This window comes from Sphaerulina musiva, assembly GCF_000320565.1.
Source record: "Sphaerulina musiva SO2202 unplaced genomic scaffold SEPMUscaffold_1, whole genome shotgun sequence".
In the NCBI taxonomy this organism is placed as follows: domain Eukaryota; kingdom Fungi; phylum Ascomycota; class Dothideomycetes; order Mycosphaerellales; family Mycosphaerellaceae; genus Sphaerulina; species Sphaerulina musiva.
Genome location: NW_016017383.1, coordinates 3,949,187 through 3,976,418, shown reverse-complemented (window position 1 = coordinate 3,976,418; position 27,232 = coordinate 3,949,187). Strand labels below are relative to the sequence as shown.

The window sequence follows — 27,232 nt, the reverse complement described above, 5'->3', positions numbered from 1 at the left end:
GAGCCAAGAAGGACTAGTTCTTAGTTCTTATAGCTACCGCGGGCTATACCTTACCTTATACATCCATCCACTTCGCTTGTGAATGCGAGACCACGACAACCACAACCACAACAACATCAACATCAATACCATCCCGACGCAACCTCAACTCCCACCTCCTCCACTCTCACCTTTCCCCACCACCCACCATGTCCGAAGCCTACGAACGCGAACGGTCCGCCTCCCCCCCTCCTCCCCATCAAACCCACCCCCCCAAACTAACCCATCCACCAGCCAAAACAACGACTCCCTAACCTCCCTCTCCCAAAAAGTCTCAGCGCTCCGCAGCGTAACAATAGACATATACGACAACGCACGAGATCAACACGTCATCGACTCGACCTCGGAGACATTTTCCAGCATGACAAGTTCCCTAACAGGCTCGAGTCGGAGATTGGTGACGATGGCGCAGAGTGGGAATAAAGTCGCTGTGATCAAATTGGCGGGAATTTTGATTGGAGTGGTGGTTTTGGGGTATTGGATTTTGCGGTGGATTTTTTAAGAAAGAGGGGGGGGGGATCTGGAGGGGAGGGAAGAAGATGGAAGAAGATGGGGGAGGATGAGCATTTGAGGGTTAGCGATGGCGTTTGGGCTGCATGGAGAGGGACGTGTTTCTAAGAGTATGGGACTGCTGTTCATCTGGTAGGAAAGAAAAAGAGTGCACAAGTGAAAGAGCAGTCACGCACTCCAAAGTTGTGTATGTGTGTGTTGTATCATATTCGTTCATTCAACAAACTAGGTACTTTCCAGGTGTCTCCTAGAGACAGTATACTCCTTGTAGACAAATTGCAAGGTATGAACCATATCTACGACATGCGGATGACTTTCCCAGCACCAATTTGCACTATCCCCAAACGTTCCCAAATAAATCGTCGGAATTAGTGGCGCCCCCACCGCCACTCTTCGCCGGTCCTGGTGTCGTAGCCACTGGACTAGCATGCGACCATCCTCCAAATTCCTCGTCTTGCTGCACAGAAAACCCACTGGCGCTTGTAGACGTGTTCGTGGGAGCATCGCCCCAGCCAGAATCAAACGCGCTGGTACTCACGGACGGAGTAGGCTTGAATGACGCAACAGGTGACGGCGCCTTTGTGACTGGCGGCGCTGCAGTAGTCTGACGAGCAGGTTCCGGGTCAGGAGATGCCCACGCATCATTGGAATCCCACACATTCGTGCTTGCAAAGTTGGACGTGGAAGACGTTGGAGCTGCCTTGGGAGCTGGTGGAGGTGGTTGTTGCTGTTGCGAGAGGTTGAATGCCGCGAAGTTAGCCGCTTGTATCAGCGGTGGTTTATTCGCCGTCTTTGACGGCGGTGCGGGTGGAGAGTCCATATCGAAGAGGTCACCCATGCTACTTGCAGCTGGAGGCGCTGAAGTCTTAGTCGCTGATGACGTTACAGGCGATGCAGAAGAGAAGTCGCCAAAGTCGGCCCCGAAACTGTCGCGCGTCTGCCTAGTTTGAACTGGGGGTGAGGTGAGAGGTGATGTTTGCTTCGGAGGCGCAGCTGGCTTGGCATCGAAGAAGCTCCCGCCACTGAGTATTGATGCTTTTGGTTGCTGCCCTGATGCTGATGCCTGCCTGGAGTGGCCGGATGGTGCCGAGAAATTTGAGAAGGGAGCGGCCTTGGGCTGTACGGGCGGGCTGGAGAATGATAGGGAGCCGAATGCATCGCCAAGACCACCGAGTGCCTGGGTGTTCGATTGCTGCACCGTGGGGCTTGCTAGAGGTGACGACATTCCCGAAAAGGCGTTGGCCGCGGGCTGTGCTGGCTGGGCAATCGGCTTCGACGCATATAAAGACAAGATAGACTGCTTCAGATCTGACCTTCCAGAAGACGAAGCGGCAGCGTTCGGCCCAGTGCTCGAAGGCCTAGCTGGAGGAGCTGATTGTGCCCCGCCAAAAAAGTCCATTCCTAGTAAGCTCTCGCCAGGTCTGGTCGGTTTGGGCGGTGCCACAGAAGATTTAGGAGGAGCAGGTCTGCTGAGAGAAGGCTCGGTGGTACTTGGTCTTGCAGGCTGTGCTGCTGGCTCTGACATGTCCCCGAACAGATCCATCTGTGGTTGCTGTGCTCGCGGCGGGCCTGGCATAGCTCCTGTAGCTTGACCATTCCTCAAACTTGCACTGCGCTCCCGCTCCCTCACTTGCTGCTGGACTACGTTCAACGGCACATCGTCGTCTGCGCCGCCATCGTCCAACGTGCTCGGATCGGGCATGGGTCCATCCATAACCCACCGCTTGCTATCATACTTTGTCCGGATGAAGTTCTCAATCTTCGCCTCATTAGGCACATGTCCCTCTGCCAACTTGTGCTCCCAGTATTTGTTCGCTCTTCCGTTGCCCCACTTCAGCATACTTGCCATCTGTTCATCCGTCCAAGAATCCAAATCCACCGACTTCACCTTGGAGATGTGCGTCCCCATGCCGCGGTGAATGCCCGAGCACCGAATGCACACAAAGACTCCAAGGTTCCAGCTCGCCCATCGTGGATGTTTGTTGCGTTTGCAGTCGGCGCAGCTCTTGTTGGTCTCTAGCTTCACCAACTGCTTCAGTGTCGCTCGATTCTGTTCGGCCTTGTCTGGCCCCGCCGCTCGACGTGACATGTTTGAATGATCCAAGTGGAAAGGAACAGTGTAGGTTCGAAGTGAAGGTTGTAAACGGTTCAATGTAGTGTCTGAAAGGAGAAAGGCCGTCAAGCTGAAATGATTGTCGAGACGTCGTCAATAGGTAACCTTGCTCGGTCATTGGTTCAAGACCTCCGCAATCCACGCAAGCCCACAACGCTTTAGCGTGGCTTATGACAAGGACATTCATCACAGTCAACCACACAGTGTAGCGTACTACGTATGTAGACTACAGGTATGATCTATCTGCCTACATTCTCCACTACGCCTGCTGCTACTGTGCTTCCTTCTGCTCGCACCACAACCCGATCGCCCACCTCAAGCGGAGCCCCGTCGTCGAGAGCAATCCTCACCACAGCTCGCTGACCTGCCTTCACAATCCGCGGCTTCTTCTTCAGCACCTCGTCTTTGGCGTTGATAATGCTAAACAGCTGGTTGATCTGTCCTGGAACATGGAGCCGACCCACATGTACATCCACGCCCTGCGGTAGAAGAGCATCAATGGCCTGCACTTTAGCAATAATGTTCTTCGCTACCGAGACCGGCTTCGATGAGCCACACACAATGTCACCGCTTCTCAAATGTTGAGGCTCGATATCTGCAAGATGAAGAGCAGCAATATCTCCTGCTGCTGCCCACTCTTTCGACACGCCAGCCAATTCGATGCCCTTCACAGTAGCCTTTTCTCCGCTAGGTTGGATAATGATGGACTCGCCGACTTGCACATTCCCGCTTCGCACCAGACCAGATATTGAGACAGGATTCTGTATGCCGCCTCGAAACACGTCTGCAATTTGCAGACGTAGAGGCTTTAGCACGACCTCTACCGACGTCGACTCAGCGACAGACTGCTCAAGTTGTTGTATCAGCGTGGGGTGGTTCTTCTTGACCCAACCCGCCTCTGAACTCTCGGAAGGCGCCTTGACGACGTTCTCTCCACTAAGCCCACTGCAAGGTACGACTGATATGTTGTCTTTCGAGAATCCAGTCTCCATCAAGACTTTACGTACTTCCGCACTGACGGCCTTGAAGATCGACTGGTCCCAGGGCTGCGAAGTAGAATCCAGCTTGTTGACAGCGACCACGATCTTCTGAAGCCCAACGGCGTGGGCAAGTAAGATGTGCTCTCTAGTTTGCCCTTTCATTCCCGATTCGAGCTGATTCGCGTCCACCACTAGCACTCCCATATCGGCCATGGACGCTCCGCCAATCATGTTTGGCACGAAGTCGCGATGTCCAGGGGCATCAAGAATCGTGAAGTCCACATCGCCGGATTTAAAATGATGCTGGGCGATATCGACAGTGACACCTCGTTGACGCTCTTCTGAGCCCGTGTCCATTACCCATGCTAGTGCAAAAGAGGCCTTGCCCATCTCTGTCGCTTGTTTCTTGTATCTGCATACTATCAGTCCCATTGTCTGGAGGCCTTGCAATCATCGATCGGCACATATGCTCGGAGGTATGGGCGGAGAAGTACTTACTTATCAACATCCCTTTGTGCCACGGCGCCAGTGTCAAGCAATAGTCTACCCATGAGCGTACTCTTGCCATGGTCCACGTGTCCAATGACTACGAATGCTGCGGACTTTCGCTTCGATTTCTCTTCTTGCCACAGCTTCGGCACATCTAGGCCTTTACTTTTGAGCTTAGGTGTAGGGTCCAGCTTCAAAGCTTCCGCCTTTTTGGCAAGGCCGTTTGCTGGAGGTTGTGTCTGTTTCACTTTATCTATCGTCATGATTCTGATTAGCTATGTCTCTGTCGTAAGCATTTATTTGTTCAGTCCCCTGCTGCCTTGCTGTGCCTTGATCACGGTATCGTCGGGTGAAGGCCCTGCAAAAGCGCCCAGGCTGTATCTCTCGCCGAAGAGGTCCTGAAGACCCATCGTTTTACCACCCTCAGGCCCCGAGGACGTGGACGCGAGGGTAACACCAAATGCAGTAGGTGGGCAGCGAAGATCTGGCAGAACTTCTGCCGCTTTTTCAGGGGGTGGAGTTGGCTCTCGTGGAGGCGGCGTAGGTGATCGTCTTCGTCGGATGGGATATTTCTTTGGCGGTTCACGAGCAACCGGCAGATTGTTCTCTTTCGTGTCCTTGGGCTTGCTCAAGCGATCAAGTCCACTAATAGAGTCGATTGCTGCCGCCTGTGATGCTTGCTGCGGAGCTGCTGCTTTCCTTCTCCTTTCTTCTGCTAGCTTCGCCAGCTTAGAGGATCCTCCCAGCAGTCGAGGCTCTGGGCCGACTGGTCGGCAAGGGACAAGCAGACCAACGTCCTGCGCAGGCACATGTGTCCATGGAGTACCTTTGAACCAGTCTGCAGCTGACAGTGGTGGCATTGGTGACTTCGAGTCTGCCCGAGCCTGATCAGTGGCTGACCACCTGTCGCACTCGAGAGCGCGCCCACCTTTACAATTTCCTTTGCACGAGCTGTGCCTCCAGGCAGATCTCGTGCACGAACAAAACAGGTAATAGCACTCACCTGCAATCACGGCACTCTGCTCGGCTGCCTCATCGAACTTGCTTTTCGGTTTCTCCTTCTTCGCTACCTGTTGTTTGGGTTGCTGTGGTGCCTTTGAGTTCTTGAGATATGCCACACTTTTGCCAACATCCCAGTAGTAGTGCCATAGCGCATCCTCGATTTGCTTTGTTGTTGCTGGTATACCCGCCTCGTCCAGCTCTGCTCTTACAACCGGTGTCAAGGCCGCAAAGTTCTCCTTGTCCTCCGCTGAATATTCGCCCGGCCCTTCTTCTGCGTATTCCTCCTCGTCCGAATAGACATCATCGTCGTCATAGTCGATGTTTTTGACCCGCTGCATTGTGCAGTTTCCCTTCACAGCGGAGGTCGGTGTCGGGGAATGTGTGCCGGAGAAGTGGAGCTGTCGAGGTCAGACTTGGTCTTTGTGCAACGAGGGTCTTCCTGAAGGGTTCAGTACCTGTCTGTGGTACTGGTGTAGAGCTACCTCCTCCTCGATGTCTGAGCTCAAATGCGGGCACGGGCGGGCTTGATACTCCACGATACGCCATGTGGGTCTGACGGACGTTTGAGAACTATACGCACGCGGCACTGATCGACAGGAACAGCACCTCACCTCACCTCATCTACATATTTCTAGACACAATTCCACTGACAGACGCATATGACCAGGAAATGGGCTCGAGACGAAAGATATTCATCACAAAATACGCAGCTGGCGGCAGTTGGAACCCCACGGTCATACGCAATTCAACACTGCTCGGGCAACGACCATCATCAGATGCCAATGGACATAGCAACGCAACAAGAATGAAAAACCTGACCTTTGGGCCTGAAAAGCGGCGGCTGGATAAGCAAGTGAAGTGGTTTGATTGGGGCAAGTAACTCTTTCTCTTCTTGTTCTTCTTCTTCTCCTCAAATAAACTATCTACTCAAGAATCGAACTAAAAAATACGCACAAGAAGTGTTCAAAAAGGGGGTATATCTTCTCTTGGTCAGTCATGATCGCTTCCCAGGGGGTATAGGCAAGCTCGTGTGAGTCCATGTGCTTTCACCACGCGGTCTCAGCCAACAGCCCCTCGAAACAAGGACCAGTCAGTAAGGCGTGGTGACAAAGCTTTCCTCCCATCGGCAAGAACTCCACAGCTGAACAAGCCCAACAGTGGAAGCGCTTCCGTCATACATCAGTCGTTAAAAATAAAACATTCAAGCACTCCTCTCCTAACATCTCCAACATCTCGAGCTCAACAGCCCAGCCCTGCACCCAATCAAACCCCCACAAGCGCGCAAGCGCGCTCATGCACGAGGATTGGTACCTCAATGGTATCGAGATGACCGTTCACATCTACTTAGATGAGAAGCAGAGCAACCACACCAGCGACAGCTGCGGCGGCCATAGAGCAGGCCTGGAGTCCGCTCGCAGCGCCTGGCGAAGGAATAATACCAGTAGCGCTCGGGTAGGCGCCAGTGGGATGCACGGTCGTCTGGTTGCCATACGTCGGTATCGTTACGGAAGCCATGGTGGTGGGCACAGTGAGAGTGGAAGTCTCGGTCTCAGTGGAGGTGTAGGAGGTCACGGAGCCGGAGCGTGTGGCGGTGACGGTGGTCGCGACGCGGAAGACGGTCATGGTCGTGTAGTAAGTCGTGGTCGCAGAGATCGGTGGTGAAGAAGTTGAAGAAGTTGATGGTGGCGGAGGGCCATATCCGGGAGGCTGCTCGGCGGCCGATGCTACGGCACCTTGGAGGAGGGCAGCGGCAGCAATGGCACCAGCTGAAAGATCGAAGAAGCGCATGATGATGGAGCCGATCGGTTGGGTCAAGTGCGCCGAGATGGTCCAGATGGATTCCCTGGTCTGCGAGAGGTGTCGTCTTCGAGACGATTGACTGAGACTATTCTCGTGCTGATTTCGACGCCGGGTCTGTTGCTGGGAGCGATAGCAGAGGGAAGCTGCAAGAAAGGGCGCGGGCTAGCCAACACGTCGTCGTCGAGACGTCTTTTCAAAGGAGTGTGAGTGTGTGCAGATGCAGAGATGCTGCGGTAGGGAGCGTGGTGGTCTGACGACAGTCGGTGGTGAGTGAAGGCAAAGAGAGAGCAGAAGCAGCGGGCGCGAGGGTGAGGGCGAGGGCGAGATGAACAGCGAGCGGGTTCTATAGCGGCAACACAGGATGGCGGCCGTGCGCAAATTTGTTTCCCACGCTAACTGGCTCAGTCTGGCTGGGGCCACAGCGGCCATTCCTGGTTAGACTCGGAGGCTGTGGCCCATGCGCAAATTACCCACAAACAAGTCTTTCGCACCACTCCGCTGACTTGTCACTTGTCACTTGTGTAAGACTGTAAGTTGTGTTATTACCTGATTATTGATGAGGTGATGTAGATTCTACTCATGAAATTCTTCACTAGGAATATACTAGGAATATACCTACAGCCTACAGGTACGGATGGATGGTTGTCCAACAGTACCTTAACAACACATAAGCTACAGCAAGGTAAGGTATCATCGGATTCGTATCGTATCGTGCATCTCTGCCGACAGGGCTAGTAACCCAGGAGGTAAGGTAGTACTGTTGTAGCAACTCCCAGTCTAGAACACACTAACTACATGTAACTATTGCCGTTGTGCATCCGACGCGGCAAAAAAGAAGCAAAAAAGAAAAAAAGAAAAGAAAAAAAGAAAAGAAAAAGAGGCAAAAAGCTCAAGCGAGTGTGTGAAGGGTGAACGGGGGGTGGTCACTGGTGGGTGATGAACACCCGGACGTGATGACACCAGGTACTAGCGCCGGCTGAATCTGTCCACACCACGATTCACGCGCCCACGTGAAATTGGACAAAAAAGAAAAAAACACGTGAGATGCCAAATGCACCCCGCCTGTTCGAAACCGAGTCAATCCCCCAAGTTTCCAACTGTATACCTCCTTACCTCCTACCTAATGTATTTTTACGGTTAGTATCACCTCTTACCTCAGTCCTTACTTTCCATCTCCTCCCTTCAAACATCCCAACAACCTTTACATTTCTGAAACACTTGCCCTCAAGGGGGCGCAAGCGCATTTAATACCAACCAACCTACCTAACCATCGATAAGCAGCCCGGTAGAACTATACAACAGGGCTGGCTTCTCGTTCTCGTCCTCCTCTGAGACTTGTCTACCTAAGGTACCTTACCTAGGTACCTAGCTGGTATCGTATTAGTCTCACGGGCGGCCATTACGGAAGAATGTCTCTCTTTTCTTTTGCTTCTTTTCTTCGGCGTATCGGTGGTAGTATCCTATCTACAGTCTATACTACACTACACTACATCGAACTGTCCGGTCTACGATAAATACCTGGTAGGTAATCATTACTCATAAGCACGATATAGTTGACAAAAACAGTCGTGACACCGGTGATACGGTGATACGGCGCACTGAAGGTCCTGGTTTTTGAATTACATTTCTGATCTCTGATCTCTCTATTAAACTATGCGCTTCAAATGCGAGCCTACCTGTACCTAAACTTCCAAAAAAAGAACAAATCCAATACACGCTGAAACGTTGGATATAATATAAGTAATCAATCGTACAAAAAGCACAAAGTACCGCCCAGGCCATGAAATACCGAACCGAATGCGAAAGAAAAACAAATGCCAGTGTCCTCATCAAGTCATCAAGAAAGTAGGGTTTCCATCTCCTTCCCCCTTTCTCCTCCTCACTCAGTCCCTCACAAATCATGCCACAACTCCCGCACAAACTTTGCAACATCTGCTCCACTCATGCCATTATAAGTCGGTGTCGACTGCAAACTCACCTCTCTTCCCATCATCTCTCCTCTCGATGACCGAGGCGGCCCTCCCGCAAAACTGACACCACGTCGGGATTGCTGTCTCTCGCTGCCGCCGCCCGTCGGACCACCGATGCCCATCTGATTCTGTTGTCCTCCTGCTCTCTTCAATGCGAGCTCGCTGCCCATCTTCGGCGGACTGGCCGACTTACTGAGCGCACCCGTCGCTCTCTGTGAGCTGGGGAGATGGACCGCGCTTTTCGACATGTTCAATCCCGTCGATGCCCTCGCCAGTCCCGGGCCAGTACCGGAAGCAGAAGAAGATGGTCGATGCAGCTTACTTCCCTTGCAGCTCCTGAGCCGAGCAATCGCTTCTCCCACAGGATCTCGAAACTTCTGCACCACACGCAACTCGGTATTGACTGCCCGAAATCGTCCTTGGAAAATCTGAGGCCCCATAGAGAGTCCAGAAGCTTGCTCCGAATTACTCATGAATGACTTCAAACTCTCATTCCTTCGATCATAGACATGCCCGGGCAGGACAGGTTTGGCAACGGTCCCTCCCAACTTATGCTCCGCTCTCGTTTCTAGATCTGCCAGAGCTTTTTCTTGAAGCAACCTCAGCTCCGTCCTTGAACGACCCATCGCAGGAGTGGTTGTTCCCGAAGAGTTTGATATCGTAGACCCAGGGCTGGTTGGGCCAAGTTGGAAATTTGCCCCGGCTCTGTTTTCCCGGGGCATGCCGTGTTGGTGTTCTTCGGGGGTGTGAAAACCGCTACCTTGTTTAGGAGTATTGAGTGCAGTGCTGGCACCGCTGCCCATCGAGGGATGAGATGTCGAAGCAACGAAACGCGAGACAAGCTCATCCATCTCTCGCTCGGCATCAGTTGTGCTGTCGCCCGCTCCAAGATTGGATCTTGACGAGCGAAGGGATGGGGCCGGTGAACTACTGTTCGTGCGAACATTGTCGAGTGTGCTAACACTGGAGACGGCCGCGGGCGAGGGAACATGTATCTGGCTAGTCACACGTTTGGCTGCAGGGTTGGTATAATGTTTCTTGGATTGTTGAGCATCCGGGGGTGGTGGACTTCGTGGAGGCGCAGTAGCGTGTGTTTCCAGCTGCGTATAGCCCCGAGCAGTCTCTTGCTGATAAATGGGTGGCGCAAACGAGAGCGGAGGAGCCTGTCCAGGAGGTGTTGGCTGCTGCGGCTGATGCTGCTGCTGCTGCTGCGAAGATTGCGGCATGACTGCAGTAGGTGCTGGTTCGGCCGCTTCCTGCAGTGCATAATCGTGAGCCGACGTCCTCGGAGGACGGGCAGACTCCTGCTGTCGAGGGGGCTCTGTGGCAGGCTCCTGGAGCAAAGTCTGTGGGGCCTGCTGAGAAGCCTCGGGGTCCATGACTGGCAATGGAGCTGGCTGCACTCTCGTCTTGGTCATTGTCTTCGGACTTCCGGCCTCCACTTCTCCAGGCCGGTCATTGTCGTCTATCTTCTGTTCCGCCATCCCGATCTCAGATCTCCCTTTCTGCATCCCCTCGCTTACTTTTGCAACCAACAAGTCACTCGGCGTCAACGCATTGGTGGTCTTTTCTTTCGCACCAATATTCATACTCGTCCTCCTCGAGTTATTCGCCGTATTCTGTCTTGTGCTGTGTGGACTCGCGCTGGCTGACTCCTCCGTCCATTCATCTTCTTGCAGCCCACTGCCCTCCATGTCCAACTGCTTGATGCCTGTGTCATCTTCCTCGTCATCGTCGTATCCTCCATCACTCTCGTCCGAGTTGCCAACTGCAAATCCAACCTTCTTCGACGCTGCAGTCAACTTCTGGCCCGAACCTTTCCTTTCCTGCAACGTCCGATACTCGGCAGGTGTGATTTCAGCGCTCTTAGGTCTCTTATTCTTGCCCCTCAACCCAGGGCTCATCGGTGCTCGTGCTCCCATGCCTGCCAGATTCCGACTGCTTCCCGCAACTCCCAGCCTAGAGAGTTGACCATGGCTCGAATTCTTCTTCAACTTCACTTGACTTTGACTCCCCGTCCGAGGCAATTGGTATGCGGTCAGATTCCGTTTCATAGCAGGCCGACTTTGGATACTCTCATCCAGGCTACCTGGCAAGCGGATCTCGGTGTCCGCCTCGTGCGATCGCTGGCGCGCATGTCGTCGTCCGTCGTCAAAAGCGACATGTCCTTGCGCCTGCTTGTTCATTTTGGCCAGATTGCGAGCGCTGTTGTGGTTGCGCGCGGTAACGACCTTTGCGCCATGGTGGCGGGGTTTAACGCGGGCAGCGGCGTAGGGTTGCAGTTGCAGCTCGCTGGCAGCGGGACTTGCGAGGCCAGGACGACTGGATGAATGCGAACTTTGCGAGCTCTGTCGCTTCATCGGCGGCGGCGGGCGAATCGCGTGGCCATTATTGCCGCCGCTCGGTGCCGTGCGCGGGGATGTGGGAGTCGACCTCGATTGCGGTTGCGATTGCGATCGTGCATGCGCATATTTCGGAGACGTGGTGTGCGAGTGGGTGTGAGTGGCTTCTGGACCGGCTGCTGATGCTGCTGATGCTGCTGCTGCTGCTGTGGCTGGAGATGGAGATGGCATGACGCCCGCCTTATGCTATGCTGGTGCAGTGAAAGGGTGTGCTCGTGCACGCGCTATTCATGCAGCTGTAGCACAATGGCGTCGCACAATGGCGGAGAAACATGGGCACGTGGAGGTGTCGGAAGTACAGTATAGTACAGCAGGTGAGAGGTTGAGTTGACGACCGAGAGTGTGGAGGCCGCTTAGGTTGAGTCGAGCGAGGGTGATGCGCGATTGCGCCGAAGGTACCTCCTACCGCGGGGCATCACAACCTGAATGCCGACCGACGACCTTTGAAGGATCCGAGAGAAAAAGATCCCCGCCCCTTTTGAGAACCAACACGGCTACAAGACACCTGACGCAAGAGGTATGTAAGCCTGGTAAGGTACATCGCCGCGCACAGAGACAGAGAGACGCACTGTCCCAAATTGCACACGACAATGGTCCCGAACTACCAGTACAAGAACACAGCATATCCCGACTCCGTCATCACGTGTATTGTTCGGATAGGTACTTGTATCATCTATTCATCTATTCATCTTCTATCGCTTCTCTGCAAGCTGTGCAGTACTACTGGCTCCACCACCATTTTTGGTGTTCCCTTGGCCTGCCGCCTTGCCGCCTCTACTCCGAGCGCCGCCTCGTCCTCTGTGCTTCCGAGGTGCCTTCGTCGGTGCTGTGGCTTCTTGTGCAGCTGCCTGCACCCGAGCGCTCTCTTTGTTCCACCACTCCTGGAATTCCTGTTCTGCCTGGATCTCCTGCAAATTTCTCTTTGCCACAGCCTCCTTGACGATGTCCTTCTCGATCTGCTGTTGAGCTACGATCTCGGACATGCTAAGGCCCCAGTCCGCTTCCACTGTCTGCTGATGGCGGATGGACTGTGGTATAGGCTTGCTATTCAGACTCGATTGCGCTGAGGAAACAGAGCCCTTGACCCTATCGCCAGCCCGAGGTCTAAGAGATGGCGATGCTTGATGACTGTCTGGTGTGTCGCCCGCTTGGTTTGCGACGTGACCAATCGCTTGATTGACGACCTTCGGGTTGGCGACTGTCTGTCGCATGGTCATCTGCGGTGTGCTGCTTGCGGACCTCATGCTAGGGAAGCCACTAGGTGCGGATGTCTCATTCCCCATCAAATTGTTGACTGTAGGTCGCTTCTGTGCCGATACAGCTTGCCATGAGAATGGCTTGGTAGGCTCTGCATCTATACGCGCGGCTGGAGCAATTGAGGCATCACCCTGCTGCTGGGCTTGTTGCATGCGCTTCCGCTCTTTCTGACTCATCCGGGGCGCGGGCAGGGCGAATGGAGCTGGTATGTCCTGGGAAGGCCCCGCCGTGGACGCGAGACCTTGGGTAAGCGTCGAGGTACGATTCAAGGCAGTCTGCTCCAAGATATCTCTAAGGTCGACTTTGCCAGATAGTGGCGTGAGCGACCACGGCTTACCAGAGACCGCACTCTGTAGTGGTGAATTGGGTGTTCTCGGCGGGTTAGCACTTGGTGTCGTAGATTGAGGGGCAAGTTTCGGTGAAAGCAATGCTTTGCCACGAGAGTCGAACCACGTATCTTCGGGCGGCGTGTCCTGGTATAGCGTCCCAACAACACGAGGACTCGTCAAGGGTCGGATTGCTGGAGACCGACGCGGCGAGAGCGAATCATGCTCATCGTCCATGTCAAACATCATATCCTTTACGGATGCCTTGGCCCTAAGTGCTGGCTGCACCTGTTCACGACCGTCATCCACCTTGGGTATCTGCGACGATCGTCTTCTAGTCTTCTGCTGCATGGGAGATGTGCTGAGATCTTCTCCGAAAGATCCCGGACTGAAAATGGCTATGTCATGGTATTTTGACCGATGTGCGATTGCATCTATTCGTCTGCGTCTGTTGAGTTCAATTGCACCAGCTAGGTCGGGATGTCGTTCATGAAGTAACATCTCAGCTCGACCACTCTTCGCAAACGGCATACAGGCCAATTGATTCGCGCGTACAACCTCGTCTAGTTCTTCGAGTAGGTCGGGGTCGAGTTCGTTGAGATGATGCCCCTGCAGCATGGCTTCGAGGTTCAGGCACAGGTACTCCAGGCCAGTGTCCAGGAACTCACGGACAGAGCTGGGCGAAATTGCGTTGAGTAGACCACACACATTCCGCGCGTTAACATACTGTCCTGCAACCGACTGTGCGATCTGACTCAGTCTGTCCAGCATCAGCTCGTTTGCGCAGCTGAGGACGTCGGTCACTGTATCGAGAAAGTCATCAACATCAGTGCTCACGATGTCGTCGAAGATTTCACTCCCGGTGTCACAATAGATGTGACGCAATACTATCTCAAATGTCTTCAAGCTGACATGTTTGAGATCGACCTTGATGATTTCCGCATCAGACCGTCCCGCAATCCAGGCTCCACGAGAGCGGCCCATAAACAATCCTTCGAAAAAAGGACATCGCGCGCATACGAGTGTACTGTGGACTTTGACATTCTCGTCTTCTGCGAGCTCGACTACAATGTCTGCGTCATAAAAGAAGGCAGGGTCCGCATACGCTACCTCCAGATCCATATTGAGGCACGCTCGAGGGGTGACCATCTGGCGCACCGCAGGCTCTAGCGCTCTCATCTCCAGTTTGCTGGAGATTTTCATGAGTTCAGCGCGCACCTGACGATAAGAGTAGGCCATCTTGGGTGCTGCTCGTGTGAAATTCCAGAACGGCACTAGATCATCGGTGTACAAATACATGGCCAAGTCCACCATAGTCAGTAAGTCCATGCCATGGAAGGTTATGACAAGTCGACCGCTATCATCGATTTCAGATTGACACAGGTCGGGAATGGTGAAGGTGCTGGCCTCGCACAAGTCACGAAAGCCTCGTCTGAGAATTCGACTGCGTGCTGTGAGCATGAACCGATGCAACGGAATCTGGACTTTAGAGCTTGTGGTTGCCAGAAAAGCATCATATTTGGTGTCAGAACTTGCCATGGCGTGCTCGAAATAGCTTGCAAGGTCAGCGTCAATGTCGACACTTCTCAATACAGCCTTCTTGACCGCAGCAAGCTGATCGTGCCTTTTGCTGCCCTGCCAAAAGCGAGGCCTAGTCTCTTCGTCATCGGTGGGCTCGTTATCGCCAAGACCAGCGAGTGAGAAGAGCTGAAAAAGATGTTTCCACAATGACGGATCTTCAATGACAATCTGCTTTCTGAGCACATCGCAATCATATCTCAAGGCGGAATATGCGCCACTGCCAGAAGCTCGCACCGCTAGTACTCGTGTCAATCCCGGGATCCTCGAAAATTTATAGTCCTTGGCCCGATATTCAGTAGCAGCGACAGCTGTTGCGTCTTTGATTTTAGCCCGCCTGGTCCGTTTCCAGACGCTGCCTTCGTGTGTGCTTAGGATGATGGAGCCATCTACATCCAAACCGACATCCCGGGCAGCCATGTTGCTCTTCTTGGGCGACCAAATGCGCTGGGGCTGGCTTATAGCGCTGCGGATCTTGGCCGGGTTCGTGGTGGACACGCTTGATTTGTCCTCCGATCGCTGGCTAATGGAAACTGTGAAGATCTCGCCACGACTGCTCATGGCACAAATCGTGTCTCCCTCGGCTGTGATCTTGACGACCCTGTTGGGGGCAGCATCGTATGTAGTGACCAAGAAACTCTGCTTGAGAAAGTAGTTTGAAAAGCCGTCTAGAGGAAATTGGATCTTCGCGTATCCATAATTGGCGAAGACCCATACATCGTGGTTCTCAAGCAGGCATATCGTTGCCCTGTCTATCGCCGCGACTTCGCAGATTGGCGATGAGAACAGTGATGCTGCGACCTTCCGAGGCGTTACCTGACATTCTAACGACCGCGCATCAGAATCGACTATGCCTAGCTGCCCTTCATTCTTGCCAAATGTGAATAGTGATGTGGAAGTGTGCGTGACAGAGTGAAAACGAGAGGCCGCGATACCCTGTACTGCTTCTCGCTTTAACGGCCCAAATATTTGGCGGGGCACCGTAGAGATAGGGTCTTCGTCCCCAGAAGTCTTTGGTAGACTGTAGCCAAGCTGCCCGTAGCCATTGTTGCCCCATGAGAAAATCTCTCCCGCTTCATCAAGCGCAAGGGTATGGTTCTGTCCAAGAGCGACAGTTGCTATGCGCTTGCCAGATAAGCCGCCAGCTTCTATGCACACATATTGAAAGCGCGTACGCTCATCGCCTGTACCTAAGCGACCACCTTGACCATGGCCGCACATGTACAAATTTGATACCGGATCAGTGGTCAATACTGCGCTGTGGAGCTTCGACATGAAGACATCTTGAATGACGAGTGGGCGTGATCGCACAACCCATGGCATGTCCTCGACCCACATTCCACGAATGTCAATCGCGTCGCGATGATATGTAGGGTCATGTACAGACCATTTGGCATCGCGCTGTGCGACAAAATCCTTGTAGAACCGTTTCAATAGATGCTCAGGCCGCTTCAGGTTGACACGCTCCGGAAAAGCTCGGTCGTCCTGATCGCCCAGTCCAAGGTTATTATTGTTCCCTGAGCCGAAGGAAAACAATTGATCGCCGCCGATCTCCGTAAAGGGGATCTTGCGGGCTGTCGGAGCCTCGTCGCCATCGCTCCCAGCAGCATCCTCGTCGCTTGCGTTCGAATTCGAGCGTCGACGCCCGGCTTCCGCGGGTCGGAGAGTTCGATCCTTGATGGTAGCCGCGTACAGATCAAGAGGCCCCAATCCTTCACGATCCTTGATCTTGAGAAGCTGATTGACTTGCTTCGAACCAAAGATGCTGCCATTGTCGCGCTCCAATATAAGCCGAGCTATCGTAATATTGCCAAAGTAGAATGCGCGATGCAGTGCGGTCCAGCCATTTTCGAGGTCCTGAATGTAGAGATCAATGTACGGGTGTTCCACCAAAGCAGTCGCAAAAGCGACAGCATTGTCAGACATTGAAGAAGCAGCATGGTGCAGCAGAGTCATGCCAACTGGGTCTCGTCCATTGATATCGGCTTTACTGAGCACAAATAGACCACCATTGGGCGTCTTCGGGGTATGGAATTTCCTACTCTTGCCTGGGGCGCTGGGGGAAGAAGAGTATTCCGGACTGCCTACCAAGGCTCCCACTCCCTGCGACAGGCCACCTCTTCCCACATTCGCATGGCGGACGTTGTGCGCCGCGGCCTCGAGATGCCTTTCGAAGGCATCGATCGAGTCATTATAGAAGGCTTGCCACAGATAGCTGCTCATAGGCCACAAAAGAGGAGCCGTGGGGAGAGATCCGGTGACTTCGTGGGCACCTCGCTGTATACTCGAACGTATACGGCCTGTTTAAAGGTGCGGTGGAAGTACGGATCTGGACCCCGAGAGAAGAGGAAAGAGGTGCAAGGATTCTTTCTGCTAGAAGGTCGTCGGTTCTGAGACTGTTGTGGTGTGATCTCGAATGGTCGACGTGTTCGCTCGTGCGCACTGCTGGGGGGACGCTTGGTGGGCGCAGTGGCGAAGATGGGGGCAATAACGTGGGGGGAGGGAGGCGGTTCGGAGGGATGACAGTGGTGATGCCAAGTCAGCGGGCGGCGGCAACGGTGTGTGTTCGTGTGGTGGTATGGAGTGACTGGCAAGGGCAGAGTCGAGGTGATGCTTCCAGTCTGTTATAGTGGTGTGTGGGAGGTAGAGGCCATCTTCATCAGTCATCCATCATCGATACGACCCCACATTCAAAGGCTACCTACGATTGTCATGCAACCGATCCCTGCTCATGCAGGACAATGCTCACGGACCAATGGATTCATACATGTGCTTTGGCTGATATACCTGAGTAGTCGCTACCATTCTGACCTCAGGACAGCTTGCGAGATTGATTCCAGCGGAGCAGCACACAACTACAGGTACCTAGGTAGCCCTTACATGTGGATCAATGGGAAACGTGATTCAAAATGGCCGTTTTGAGTGGTGCAGGGACGGGCATACATGTACTTGCAACAGCTTCGCACGATGATTATTAGGCACTCAATACATGCTCTTTGCATTTCATAGGCACGCCATGCGACATACACCTGTATACCCTTTGCACCCTTTGCTTAAAGTCTGAATGCGTTATACTCCGCCGTCGCCAGAATTAGCCGATTCCCGCCGAACCAATGCATGGAAACACCTTGCTGAATGGATGACCGAGCCTCCCATGTTCAGTGATCGAGATTGTCCTGCGGAAAGATGAAGGGCTCTTCGTCTTCTTCGTCCTCCTCGTATATCTTCGGACTGTCGGACCCAGACAGGCCGCCAGATCCAGCGCCAGTGACTTCCTCCGCGATGCTGTGCGTGCTCAGTCGCGACCGTACAAACGGTGCGTGTGCACCGCCAGCCAGTGCACGCGAAGGACTGGAGCTCGTCGAGAGACCAGGCACATTGCTCAACCTCCGGCTAGGCGGTGTGCTGCCGTGCTGGACCAAGAAACTTGCACTCATTTTCTCGTCCAGCTCTTCCTGTCCACCCTGTTTTCCGCTGTATTGGGAGAGGTTGATTGTGGTGCCGCGTGAGACTGGCCTGATGCTCGCCGCTTGTAGCTGATTGAGGAAGTCACCAATCTCCTCATGCTCAGGCTTCTGACCGCTTCCAGAAGAGCCCGGAGAGTCCTTCGTAAGCTGTCCGGAGCGGTCCTTGGAAGAGCTGCTTCCCCGTTCTGAGCTAGCGTTGCTCTCCACGGTTTTGTTACTACCGCTTTGCGGCACGAAGCGCTTGTTGCGATTCGCAAAACTGCTACTGTATCTGTGGACTGGTGCCGCTGGCTTCGGCGAGGAAGAGCCGGAGGAGGCGATTGCTGTTTCGCTTGCAATCGGTGGTGCCCGAAGTGCTTGTTGAGGCAGCGTGTTCAATGATACGCGTCTATCAGACGAGGACGTCCCCAGCCTTCTTGGGAGCGAGTTGCCGTCCGATCTGCCAAATGAGCTGCTGGGCGAGGCCTTTGGCGAAGAGGCGAGTGAGCCAGACTTGAAAGGCGGGTTGCTGACGAAGTTGATCGGCGTTCCTCTGCCATAACTGCCAGCTCCTCCTCCTCCTCCTCCTCCACCACCACCTCCTCCACCACCAACACCACCACCAACACCACTTCCTCCTCCCCTGCTGCTTGTGGGCCGCTTCATGTGATCTTCCATCTCGTCGTCCAATGCACGTTGTCTGAGCTCCGTCACGGGGGAAGCTCGTTTACCTGTGGAGTGGAAGGTGCCAAGACTGCCGTAGGCGCCAACGCGAGGTCTTTGACTGCTTGCACCTCCTGCCAGACTACTATACTGCACGCGCGACTGCTCACTACGTCGACCAGGGAGCGATCTTCCATGCCCTACAGCCGTTGGAAGTCCTTCGTCCAGTCCAAGGAATCGCGAGCTCAGTAGCGCCTCAGAGTCTGCAACATTGAAATCACAGCTAGTGCGATATTCTACACAGATTGAGAGTGGTCCACTTCGGCACAGGAGTGGCGGTATGGTGTACCGCTCGACCAGAGAGTCCGCGTCCTGCTCAGATGGACAGAGCGGAGTATATAGGCTGTCTGAACGTAACTGAGAAGGAGCACATCCTTCTTTGATACGGAATCTCAGCCTCAATGCCTGGTGGGCACCAGGCTGTCTGGTCAATTTCCGATGCAGTTTCCATGCGGGCAAGAGACGAGAGTAGCTGTACAGAGATCTGAAGACCACGACACCTTTCTTATACACATTTGGCAATGCATCATTGAGCTCGGAGACCGAATAGCCGTCAGCATCTCCCAGATCGATAGTCCAGCGTTCGAGCACGACCTCGAACAAGCGTCCACCATTACGGTTGTGACGGGGGCTGGAATCTGCGGAGGATCCTAACGCATCTGCAACGTCCCAACGCTTGCCCGCATCGTCGATGACAACCAGTGCTTGGCTGTGCGATAGGTGCGACGTATCGACGTATACCTCTATCACGAGTGGCCCAGGCCGCTTTTCAGAGAGGTCTGGTCGTCGCCAGGGCGAGAGATCCTCGAGCAGGACATCTGTCTCGTCTAGTATAACATTGAACTAGGTGAAAGTCAGTCAGTCGTAATATTGAGATGGGCATAGGTGTTCATTGCGGAGTGCGAGATCCGACAACCAAGAGGAGCCCGTTTCTCGGTTTTGAAAAGCAAGGTAGCACAAGAACAGAAATAATCGCTCGTGCGCTTCGGAACGCTGCCCATGGCAGTTTGCATCCACGGGTGGCTTCAAGTTGGCAAACTCACCCATCGATTCTGTTTGGTGTCACCAGCTTGGTTTGTGATGCTTGGCAAGTTTGCGCGCGCAGAGCATATCGTCAGAGCCGCTTTGGAGTGAAAATGCTGGACCAGGCTGTCAGTGCATATTCCAAGCTATACCGGGTGTGCTATCCTCATCTCCTACCTGTATAATCTGGTTCAGCTTGGTAGCCTCTCTGTCCTGGCTCCCTGCCGCACTGTCACGGCTCGACTCTTGACCTGTCTCGGCCAAGGCCCTCTCGGTGTACGAAGCCAGATCTACACTCGACCGTGTTCGTTGGGGCGGTCGATCTCTTGAGTTGTTCGTCCGCTCAGGATTCGTTGTGGGATTGCTCGCAGCAGAGGCGCTGCGGGGCGAGGGTCGGGGAAACTGGTGCATGGTGGGCCGTCGCCGTCCTCGACTGGTCTAGTAGTATGGTTTGTTCTATAGCTGGTATGTTGTAGGAGAGTTCGAAGGTGGGCAGCTACAATGGTACAGTGGTCGCAGTGATGCTAGCAGACCGCCCCATATTCACGGCAGCCTTGAGGGCCGTTGGGGGTCGCCCGATGCTGCCTGGAGGTGTGGGTAGGAGCCCGGGAGCGTGGCGCGCTGGACTGCGTCTAGTTCAGAGAGGAGGCCATCATGGTCACCACTGGAGCATGAGCACAGAAGCACACGAGCGGGCCAGCAGCCTGGTGCAGTGCAGGACAGGGCAGGGCAGGGCAGTGCAGTGCAGTGCAGTTCAGTGCAGAGAACACGCGCTGTGCACTCGAGACGCAGCGAGACGCTCAAGAGCAGCAGCAGCAGCAGACTCGTTGTGTTGAGACTAGGAGGTAAGGCAGCTGGTCCAAGAGAAGGCAGGAGGCGCGGCAGCGTGGTGATGGCTAGTCTCGTGGCCGTTGAAGGCCGAGCAGATGGAGTCACGAGCGAGCTCTGGGACTCGATAGCTGATAACCTCCCGGGAGCTAAGACCAAGACCTATGGCAGCAGGCTGCGCGGGTGTCCGTACGAGGATTCGAGAATTGCAACCGTGTCGCTCGTGACAGGAGACTCACGCGGACGAACGGTGTCAAGGAGATGGATGATGAGTATGAGGAGGAGGAGGAGGAGGAGGAGGAGGAGGAAGTGGAAGTCTGAAGCGGAGGGAAACACTCGCTGGGGAGGGAGGTAAATGCGTCCATGATTGATGACTGATTACCTTACCTCTCCTAGTGACTGTTTTGCCCGTTCTGGTAGCGAGCTATTCTAGACTAGCACGTGAAAGACGGTGTGTCCCTCCCCTTAGAGTCTAGGTAGAAAGCATCGTCGCGCACTCGCTCCCCTCCTCGCCCCGCCTGCACCGACGAGATGCCATCATCAATCAACACATCTGTTCGCCGTGGGCCTCCGATTGCGCGTCGACTATGACGTGAACACCATGCTGCCGTCCTATCAAGTATCAACAGAACTCCGCGTCGATAGCGTTGATATTTGCGCAGACTCCGCGCGGTGCGCGCAGATATTTCGAGTCACCTCAGCACGCCAATCTTGATCTCGCATGACTGTACGACTGACCGCTTGCTCGAAGCATCCTGCCGATCGATCGACTATACTGCTGGTCCCCCGGAGAATAATACTGTCGACACGGGAAGATCAGAGATGTGATTCACAGGAACAGGCGGAGCGGCCACTACACCCACACTATGGATCAAGCAGACTAGGGTCAAAGTAGCCACGGTTGAGCCATCAATCCCCCATATGAATGCTCGATTGCGAGACTTCATGCGTGACAGCTAAACCCGCACTGCGTGCAGGAGGACTGTGGAGTATCTTCCCAATTATCTCATCTACTACAAACGTCGTGAGGGTACATTGTCCATACGGGACCTCCAGAGACGTGGGACCATTCTGCAATGTTTCATCTGTTGCCCGGTACCGCGAGTGCACGAGGCTCTATAGGCCGAACTACTCGCAGTAGAACCGGGCTCAGCGCCCATAATACTCTATCCGTCAGGCCGGAGTGTATCCGACAATACTGACAGACGACCATCTTTCCTTATGCCACCCAGTTCACCCGAGCATCATTATCCTATGCTCAACGTACGTATACCTACAGGAGGTAAAGCTAGTGTAGATATTTCTTCGAGTAAGGGCAGCCTTCTAGCATACCTAGTAAGATAGCGAGGGAGCCTACTTCACTCTGCAATCAGTCGAGTCCAGTATAGGTCTTTGTGACTCGGTCAACTCGAGTAATGGATTGCATATACAATGAAGAATAAGACAAGCACTCTGGTCACCTAAACGAGTTCAGGATTGACGGTATCTGTCGCATCCATTGTCCCCAAGGTTCAAACGTATTGCAAGACTTCCACACTCCTTCGCTCCACCGATGTTGTCGCGCATGCTCTGAGCATGCGAAGAGCCTCTTGTTCTTCCAGGTTTTGCGATACACTGCTATCGCTCGCATGCTGTCCACATCTCTTACTCCTCGACCATCTTGCCATCGTAATTCTCCACAATGGCTTTCTCAATCTCTTTAGCTTTCGGACCAGTGATGCTGTCTCGCAAGTCGCCATCTTTGAAGACATGAAAGGTCGGCATCTGATGTGCGGAGAGTTCGTGGCTGATGTCGAGCGCCTTGTCTGTGTTGTAGGAATAGAACCTTGCGTCGGGGTACTTCTTTATCAGTTTTTCAATGAACGGCGCGATCGCCTTGCAGTTGGGGCACCAGTCTGCCGTGGCCTCAAAGATGGCAGTGCCATCGGCGTTGGATGCTTTTCGGTATCCCGCGAGATCGGTGAGCTCTTCCATCGTGATGAGGTGAATTGCTGGTCTACGACTCTACGATGAGTATCATCAGCAGAGCGCTCGACCCCGCTTCCATGTTTCGTGATCTCCATTCGAGCCTCGAGGAATCAAGTGGTTGATTGGTCCTGCGCGCTTGCTGCCTTCGTCAGCCTCACCATTTCGGGTCCAGATCGCCAGCGAACGATGGCTTAATATAAAACCCGTATCCCCTATCCACTTCTCTCCATCTCCTGCTTTCCCGCCTGCGAAGACGCTCTCGCATTTCTCACCGAGACGAGACTGGACGAGTCATTCTCATGGACTCAACCTACCATCACGGGAGCGAGGAGGCGGTGGACGAGGAACCGTACTTGTTCGATCTGGGTTCCTCCACTCGCCCCGTAACGACCAAGAGTCCTACAGCGCAGATCTGGTTCGATCGAGGTTTGCAGTGGTCGTACGCCTTCAACCAGTATGACGCCACTGCACTCACACCGGCTCAGCACCAGGGCACGCACGTCTGATTGAAGTGTAGTGAAGAGAGTGCAAAATGCTTTCTCAAGGCGAGCAGCGAGGATCCCAGCTGCGCGATGGCACTTTGGGGAATCTCATATGCTCTCGGACCCAACTATAATAAGCCATGGGAAGCCTTTGATGCTGATGAGAAGGAGGCGAATCTCCGGCAGGCCCAAAATGCCTTGATTGCAGCAGAACAAAAAGCGAAAGAGGCAAATGCGACGCCTGTAGAATTGGCACTAATCCGAGCATCTCAGGCTCGTTATCCTATAGAAAGGAGTGGCGACGACTACTGCAAATGGAATGTGGCTTATGCAGACGCCATGAAGGACGTCTACGCCCAGTTCGGGGATGATTTGGACATTGCTGCTCTCTATGTGGACTCTCTGATGAACATCACGCCTTGGGCATTGTGGGATACTCGCACTGGAGAGCCGGAAAAGGCTGCTCGGACTCTGGAAGCAAAGGCCGTTCTGGATCGCGCATTTGACGCAGGTGGTAAGCACCATCCAGGACTTCTCCACCTCTGGTGCCACCTGATGGAGATGTCTGCGAATCCCGAAGATGCTTTGGATGTAGCCAACCACCTGCGAGGACTCGTACCAGATGCAGGCCATCTTCATCACATGCCGACCCATCTGGATGTGCTTGCAGGTCAATGGCAAGATGCCATCACATCCAACACTGCAGCAATCGAAGCCGATGCACGCTATCTTTCCAAGGTCGGTGCATTGAACTTCTATTCCCTTTATCGTAGTCACAACTACCACTTCAAGGTGTACGCTGCCATGTTTGCGGGTCAATACGAGCCTGCGATTGAGACGGTAGCACAGCTGGAGGAGTCTTTGCCAGAAGACCTGCTTCGGACACCAAGCCCTCCCATGGCAGATTGGCTCGAGAGCTTTTTGAGTATGCGAGTGCATGTACTCGTCCGTTTTGGCAAATGGTGCGTCCCTACACGTGCATGAAGCAACGAAATTCATTAGCTCCGCGTGGTTTATACTGACATGTGTATTCTCCCAATATTTCCAGGGATGATCTCCTCGCCATGCCTATACCAGTGGATCCAGAGCTGTATGCGGTCACCACGGCGATGATCAAGTACGGTCGAGGCATAGCTTACGCGGCCACCGGCCAAGTCGAACAATGCGCTCTGGAGCGCGAAGAGTTCCTGGAAGCAGCTGCGAGAGTTCCTCCGAGCAGGACATTGTTCAACAATACAGCCAATGACATCCTTGCTGTAGGCGCCGCCATGCTGGGAGGAGAATTGGAATACCGAAAAGGGGCATTCACGGCCGCGTTTGCACAGCTCCGCGTGGCCGTCGAATTATCCGACAACCTTCCCTACGACGAACCGTGGGGTTGGATGCAACCTCCCCGGCATGCGTTAGGGGCACTGTTACTCGAGCAAGGATGGATCGAAGATGCTGCCCGAGAATACCAAGCCGATTTGGGCATCGACGACACATTACCCCGAGCGTTGCGGCACCCGCATAATATTTGGGCGTTGCATGGATATCACGAGTGCTTGCAAAGGCTGGGTAAAGACGAGGAAGCCCGTGCGATTGAACAAGAATTGGCCGAGTTGAGCAAATGCGCGGATGTTCATGTGACGAGTTCATGTTTTTGCAGGACGAATTCTATTCCTACTGCATCATGACTAGTCAGTCATCCAGCTCCTTGATATCTTGTCTGTCGTAAAATCTCCTTTTTTTTCTCTCTCCTTTTCCTTTTGAAAAACAAAAAGAAAAGAACAGAAACTACCAGGTATAGATACAGTCGAGATTGCTGAAAGCAAATAGGGAAATCTGCACTCCCTACACTACACTATTCATTAGACAGATAGAGAAATTACCACTACCTACCTAGGTACAGTACCTAGGTACAGTAGGTATCTACGTACTATTCCCGCTATACACATCCAACCATCATACCTACCCCAACCCAACCCAACCCAACCTACCCTAACCCAATAGCATACCTACAATATCCCACCTGGTTGGAAAAAAAATCCCTCATTTCATCCTCCCAAGTGAATTGACAAAACAGCCAGGCCAGGCCAGGCAGCTAGGCTACTTCTCAAAAGAGTTAACGCAAGCGCAAGGAAACAAAAAACTTCAGAAACAGAGACAAAGTCTCGATCGAGGTTGGGCTGCTTGGGCTGGTAAAAAAGAAGAAGTGGTCCCGAGACTCTCTCCTCTCCTCTCCTTACTCTATTGAGAGCAGGCAGAGCAGGCAGAGCAGGCTAATAAGCAGCCCAATCTACTTGTAGGTAGGCACCTAGACAGAGCGACAGTTTGACTTTTTTGTTTTCGTTCGTTCGATCTTTCGATATTTCGGGGAGGGAGGGAAGGAAAGTAAGAAAAGAGTTTTTTGGTTGGATGGGTCGTTATTAGGGGGAGGGGATCAGAGGAGAGAGGAGAGGAGAGAAGAGGAGTAAGCGGGTTGAGATCCGAGTGGAGGGGATTTCTTTTGTTGTTTATTGTTTGTTTGTTTGTTGGATAAATTGGGTATTGGGAGTTAGTAGGATAGGATAAGAAGGATAGGATAGGATAAGAAGGATAGGATAGGATAGGATAGGATAGGATAGGATAGTAATCGATATTGTTAAATTCTTCAATGTTGTTATTCTTATCATGTTGCTATTGTTAGTATTGTTTATATTGTTTGTTAGTAATTATATTTATCCCTATAAAAAAAAGGGAGAGAACTACCTCCTAGAGGTAGGTAGGTAGGTATTTTAGGAACTTACCAACCAACCAACCCCCTTTTATATTCTTTCTTTTCATTTACGAGGTATTTCTGTAGTACTCTATCGGGTTGGCAATATATAGGGAAACTAGGTATACTGTACCTACCTATACAGGTCGATTGATTGATTGGGATCCGAGTATACATACCTACCTTACCTTAGCAGCTTAGTTTAGTCCAACAAGCAAGCGAAAATCCAACCATCCATCCATCCAACCATCTAACCACTACCTATACCGAACGAACAAATCTCTCTCTCTCTCTCTCTCGTATCTCAAGACTAGCCTACCTACAATCCTACCCGATATTCGATATATCGCTAGCTAGGATACCCATCTTTCAGAATGTCACCAACAAAACTCTTGCGTGCAGTAGTTCATTATCGTGTCCCCGACTCCCCGCGGAGGGATTCGTGAAGAAGACGAGAGAGATCCGATACGACTGTACATAGATACTAGAAACCAACTAGTTTTACCCCCCGTACATGACCTGCTACACATTCTGCGACGATCACAGCCGCCCACCTTGACCCGTCCCGAGGATATTAAAAAAAGTGGAGAGTAAGGTATGTGTGGGAAGATGGATCGTCGGGGCATGGTGGGCGCCGACGGTACGAAACCCCCCGGGACACGGCCAACTTTTTTACTTCCTCGAATGGCTAGACTTGCCTCTAGACTCTAGTGCGTTACACTTAAGGTGATGACTAACGACACATCGGGTGCAGCTCCCTTTTCACATCGGAAGTGGAAGAATCCCTGATCCGACGGGCCGTTCTTTTTCTTTGTTAGTGGTGTGCAATCATAGGATCGTCGATGGTAGGTGGTAGGTGATTGGCTGCATACTACCTCCTGTATTGTGACAATCTGTGAATATCCGCTCGAAAGGAGTTAGGAGTTAGGAGGTTCTGATCGCCTGGAGGGAGAGAGGCAGCCCAGGAGGAGGAGGGAGAAGAGCCGGCCTGGAACCCTTGTATAAACAGAAAGCGTGATGAAGGGGGAAAGGGTGGCATGACTTGTGAACGGCTGCAGCGGATCGCGGATCTGACATCCGGACGTATCGAGATTGGATGCGCCGATGCGGAAAGATCTGTGGGGTGTGGCCTTGGGCTTTGGGGCTTGGCTTTTCGTGATGGTGGTGGTGGCAAGTGGGTGGCTGCCTCGTGGCCACTGGAGTAGCTCTGTGCTAGTTTGGCAGTAAAGTGAAACCCATTGCCCTAATGGGGACACGATCCCCGTTTCGTCAACACGACTTGCGACGGCACATGTGATAGCGCCGGAAAACAACAAGACACTCCAAGACTGCTCGTGTTGATCTCTTCACACTAGGAGGGTATTGTACAGTAGACTGTACCTCCTACTGTACAGTAGTATCGCTGACGACGATGCAACCAACTGTCTTTTTCTTATTGTCTTCCCTCTGGGGCCGAGGCCAGGATCGTGGCAGTGGCATGCGGCTAGGGGGGAGGCAACAAGCAGCCTTTATTAGATTTCTGACCCAGCTTGCACTTACACGAATCCCCCCCCCCCCCC

The 27,232-nt window shown here is 53.2% G+C and overlaps 9 protein-coding genes across 9 annotated transcripts; 2 read left to right on the top strand and 7 right to left on the bottom strand.

The window, feature by feature from the left end:
- Positions 1 to 73: 73 nt before the first annotated feature.
- On the bottom strand, positions 74 to 2,716 carry SEPMUDRAFT_122965 (ArfGap-domain-containing protein). The gene is made up of 2 exons (XM_016901813.1): positions 274 to 2,716; positions 74 to 214 (listed from the first exon to the last, which is right to left on the bottom strand). The coding sequence occupies exon 1, from the start codon at positions 2,636 to 2,638 to the stop codon at positions 884 to 886; it is 1,755 nt and encodes a 584-aa protein (XP_016765746.1). The 5' UTR covers positions 2,639 to 2,716; the 3' UTR covers positions 74 to 214; positions 274 to 883.
- On the top strand, positions 189 to 541 carry SEPMUDRAFT_35344 (uncharacterized protein; the record flags this gene model as incomplete). Its single annotated transcript, XM_016908610.1, has 2 exons — positions 189 to 214; positions 274 to 541. 2 exons carry the CDS (start codon positions 189 to 191, stop codon positions 539 to 541), a joined length of 294 nt encoding a protein of 97 aa, XP_016765747.1.
- Positions 2,717 to 2,894: 178 nt separating the features above from the next.
- SEPMUDRAFT_146596 (GTP_EFTU-domain-containing protein) lies at positions 2,895 to 5,562 on the bottom strand. The gene is made up of 3 exons (XM_016903756.1): positions 5,135 to 5,562; positions 4,141 to 4,384; positions 2,895 to 4,054 (listed from the first exon to the last, which is right to left on the bottom strand). The coding sequence occupies exons 1-3, from the start codon at positions 5,469 to 5,471 to the stop codon at positions 2,902 to 2,904; spliced, it is 1,734 nt and encodes a 577-aa protein (XP_016765745.1). The 5' UTR covers positions 5,472 to 5,562; the 3' UTR covers positions 2,895 to 2,901.
- A 432-nt stretch (positions 5,563 to 5,994) lies between these two features.
- On the bottom strand, positions 5,995 to 7,240 carry SEPMUDRAFT_146595 (uncharacterized protein). Its single transcript, XM_016903755.1, has one exon. The coding sequence runs from the start codon at positions 6,919 to 6,921 to the stop codon at positions 6,478 to 6,480; it is 444 nt and encodes a 147-aa protein (XP_016765744.1). The 5' UTR covers positions 6,922 to 7,240; the 3' UTR covers positions 5,995 to 6,477.
- Positions 7,241 to 8,545: 1,305 nt separating this feature from the next.
- On the bottom strand, positions 8,546 to 11,604 carry SEPMUDRAFT_146594 (uncharacterized protein). Its single transcript, XM_016903754.1, has one exon. It carries the CDS (start codon positions 11,474 to 11,476, stop codon positions 8,825 to 8,827), a length of 2,652 nt encoding a protein of 883 aa, XP_016765743.1. The 5' UTR covers positions 11,477 to 11,604; the 3' UTR covers positions 8,546 to 8,824.
- A 365-nt stretch (positions 11,605 to 11,969) lies between these two features.
- On the bottom strand, positions 11,970 to 16,913 carry SEPMUDRAFT_146593 (uncharacterized protein). The gene has a single exon (XM_016903753.1). The coding sequence runs from the start codon at positions 16,687 to 16,689 to the stop codon at positions 11,998 to 12,000; it is 4,692 nt and encodes a 1,563-aa protein (XP_016765742.1). The 5' UTR covers positions 16,690 to 16,913; the 3' UTR covers positions 11,970 to 11,997.
- A 521-nt stretch (positions 16,914 to 17,434) lies between these two features.
- Positions 17,435 to 20,772, bottom strand: SEPMUDRAFT_146592 (uncharacterized protein). The gene is made up of 3 exons (XM_016903752.1): positions 19,836 to 20,772; positions 19,679 to 19,774; positions 17,435 to 19,478 (listed from the first exon to the last, which is right to left on the bottom strand). Exons 1-3 carry the CDS (start codon positions 20,067 to 20,069, stop codon positions 17,625 to 17,627), a joined length of 2,184 nt encoding a protein of 727 aa, XP_016765741.1. The 5' UTR covers positions 20,070 to 20,772; the 3' UTR covers positions 17,435 to 17,624.
- A 700-nt stretch (positions 20,773 to 21,472) lies between these two features.
- On the bottom strand, positions 21,473 to 22,460 carry SEPMUDRAFT_78075 (thioredoxin-like protein; the record flags this gene model as incomplete). The annotated part of the gene is made up of 2 exons (XM_016910182.1): positions 21,473 to 21,842; positions 21,917 to 22,460. The coding sequence occupies one exon, from the start codon at positions 22,458 to 22,460 to the stop codon at positions 22,131 to 22,133; it is 330 nt and encodes a 109-aa protein (XP_016765740.1). The 3' UTR covers positions 21,473 to 21,842; positions 21,917 to 22,130.
- A 293-nt stretch (positions 22,461 to 22,753) lies between these two features.
- Positions 22,754 to 24,863, top strand: SEPMUDRAFT_58213 (uncharacterized protein; the record flags this gene model as incomplete). The annotated part of the gene is made up of 3 exons (XM_016909461.1): positions 22,754 to 22,908; positions 22,972 to 23,898; positions 23,985 to 24,863. The coding sequence occupies 3 exons, from the start codon at positions 22,754 to 22,756 to the stop codon at positions 24,610 to 24,612; spliced, it is 1,710 nt and encodes a 569-aa protein (XP_016765739.1). The 3' UTR covers positions 24,613 to 24,863.
- Positions 24,864 to 27,232: the final 2,369 nt, after the last annotated feature.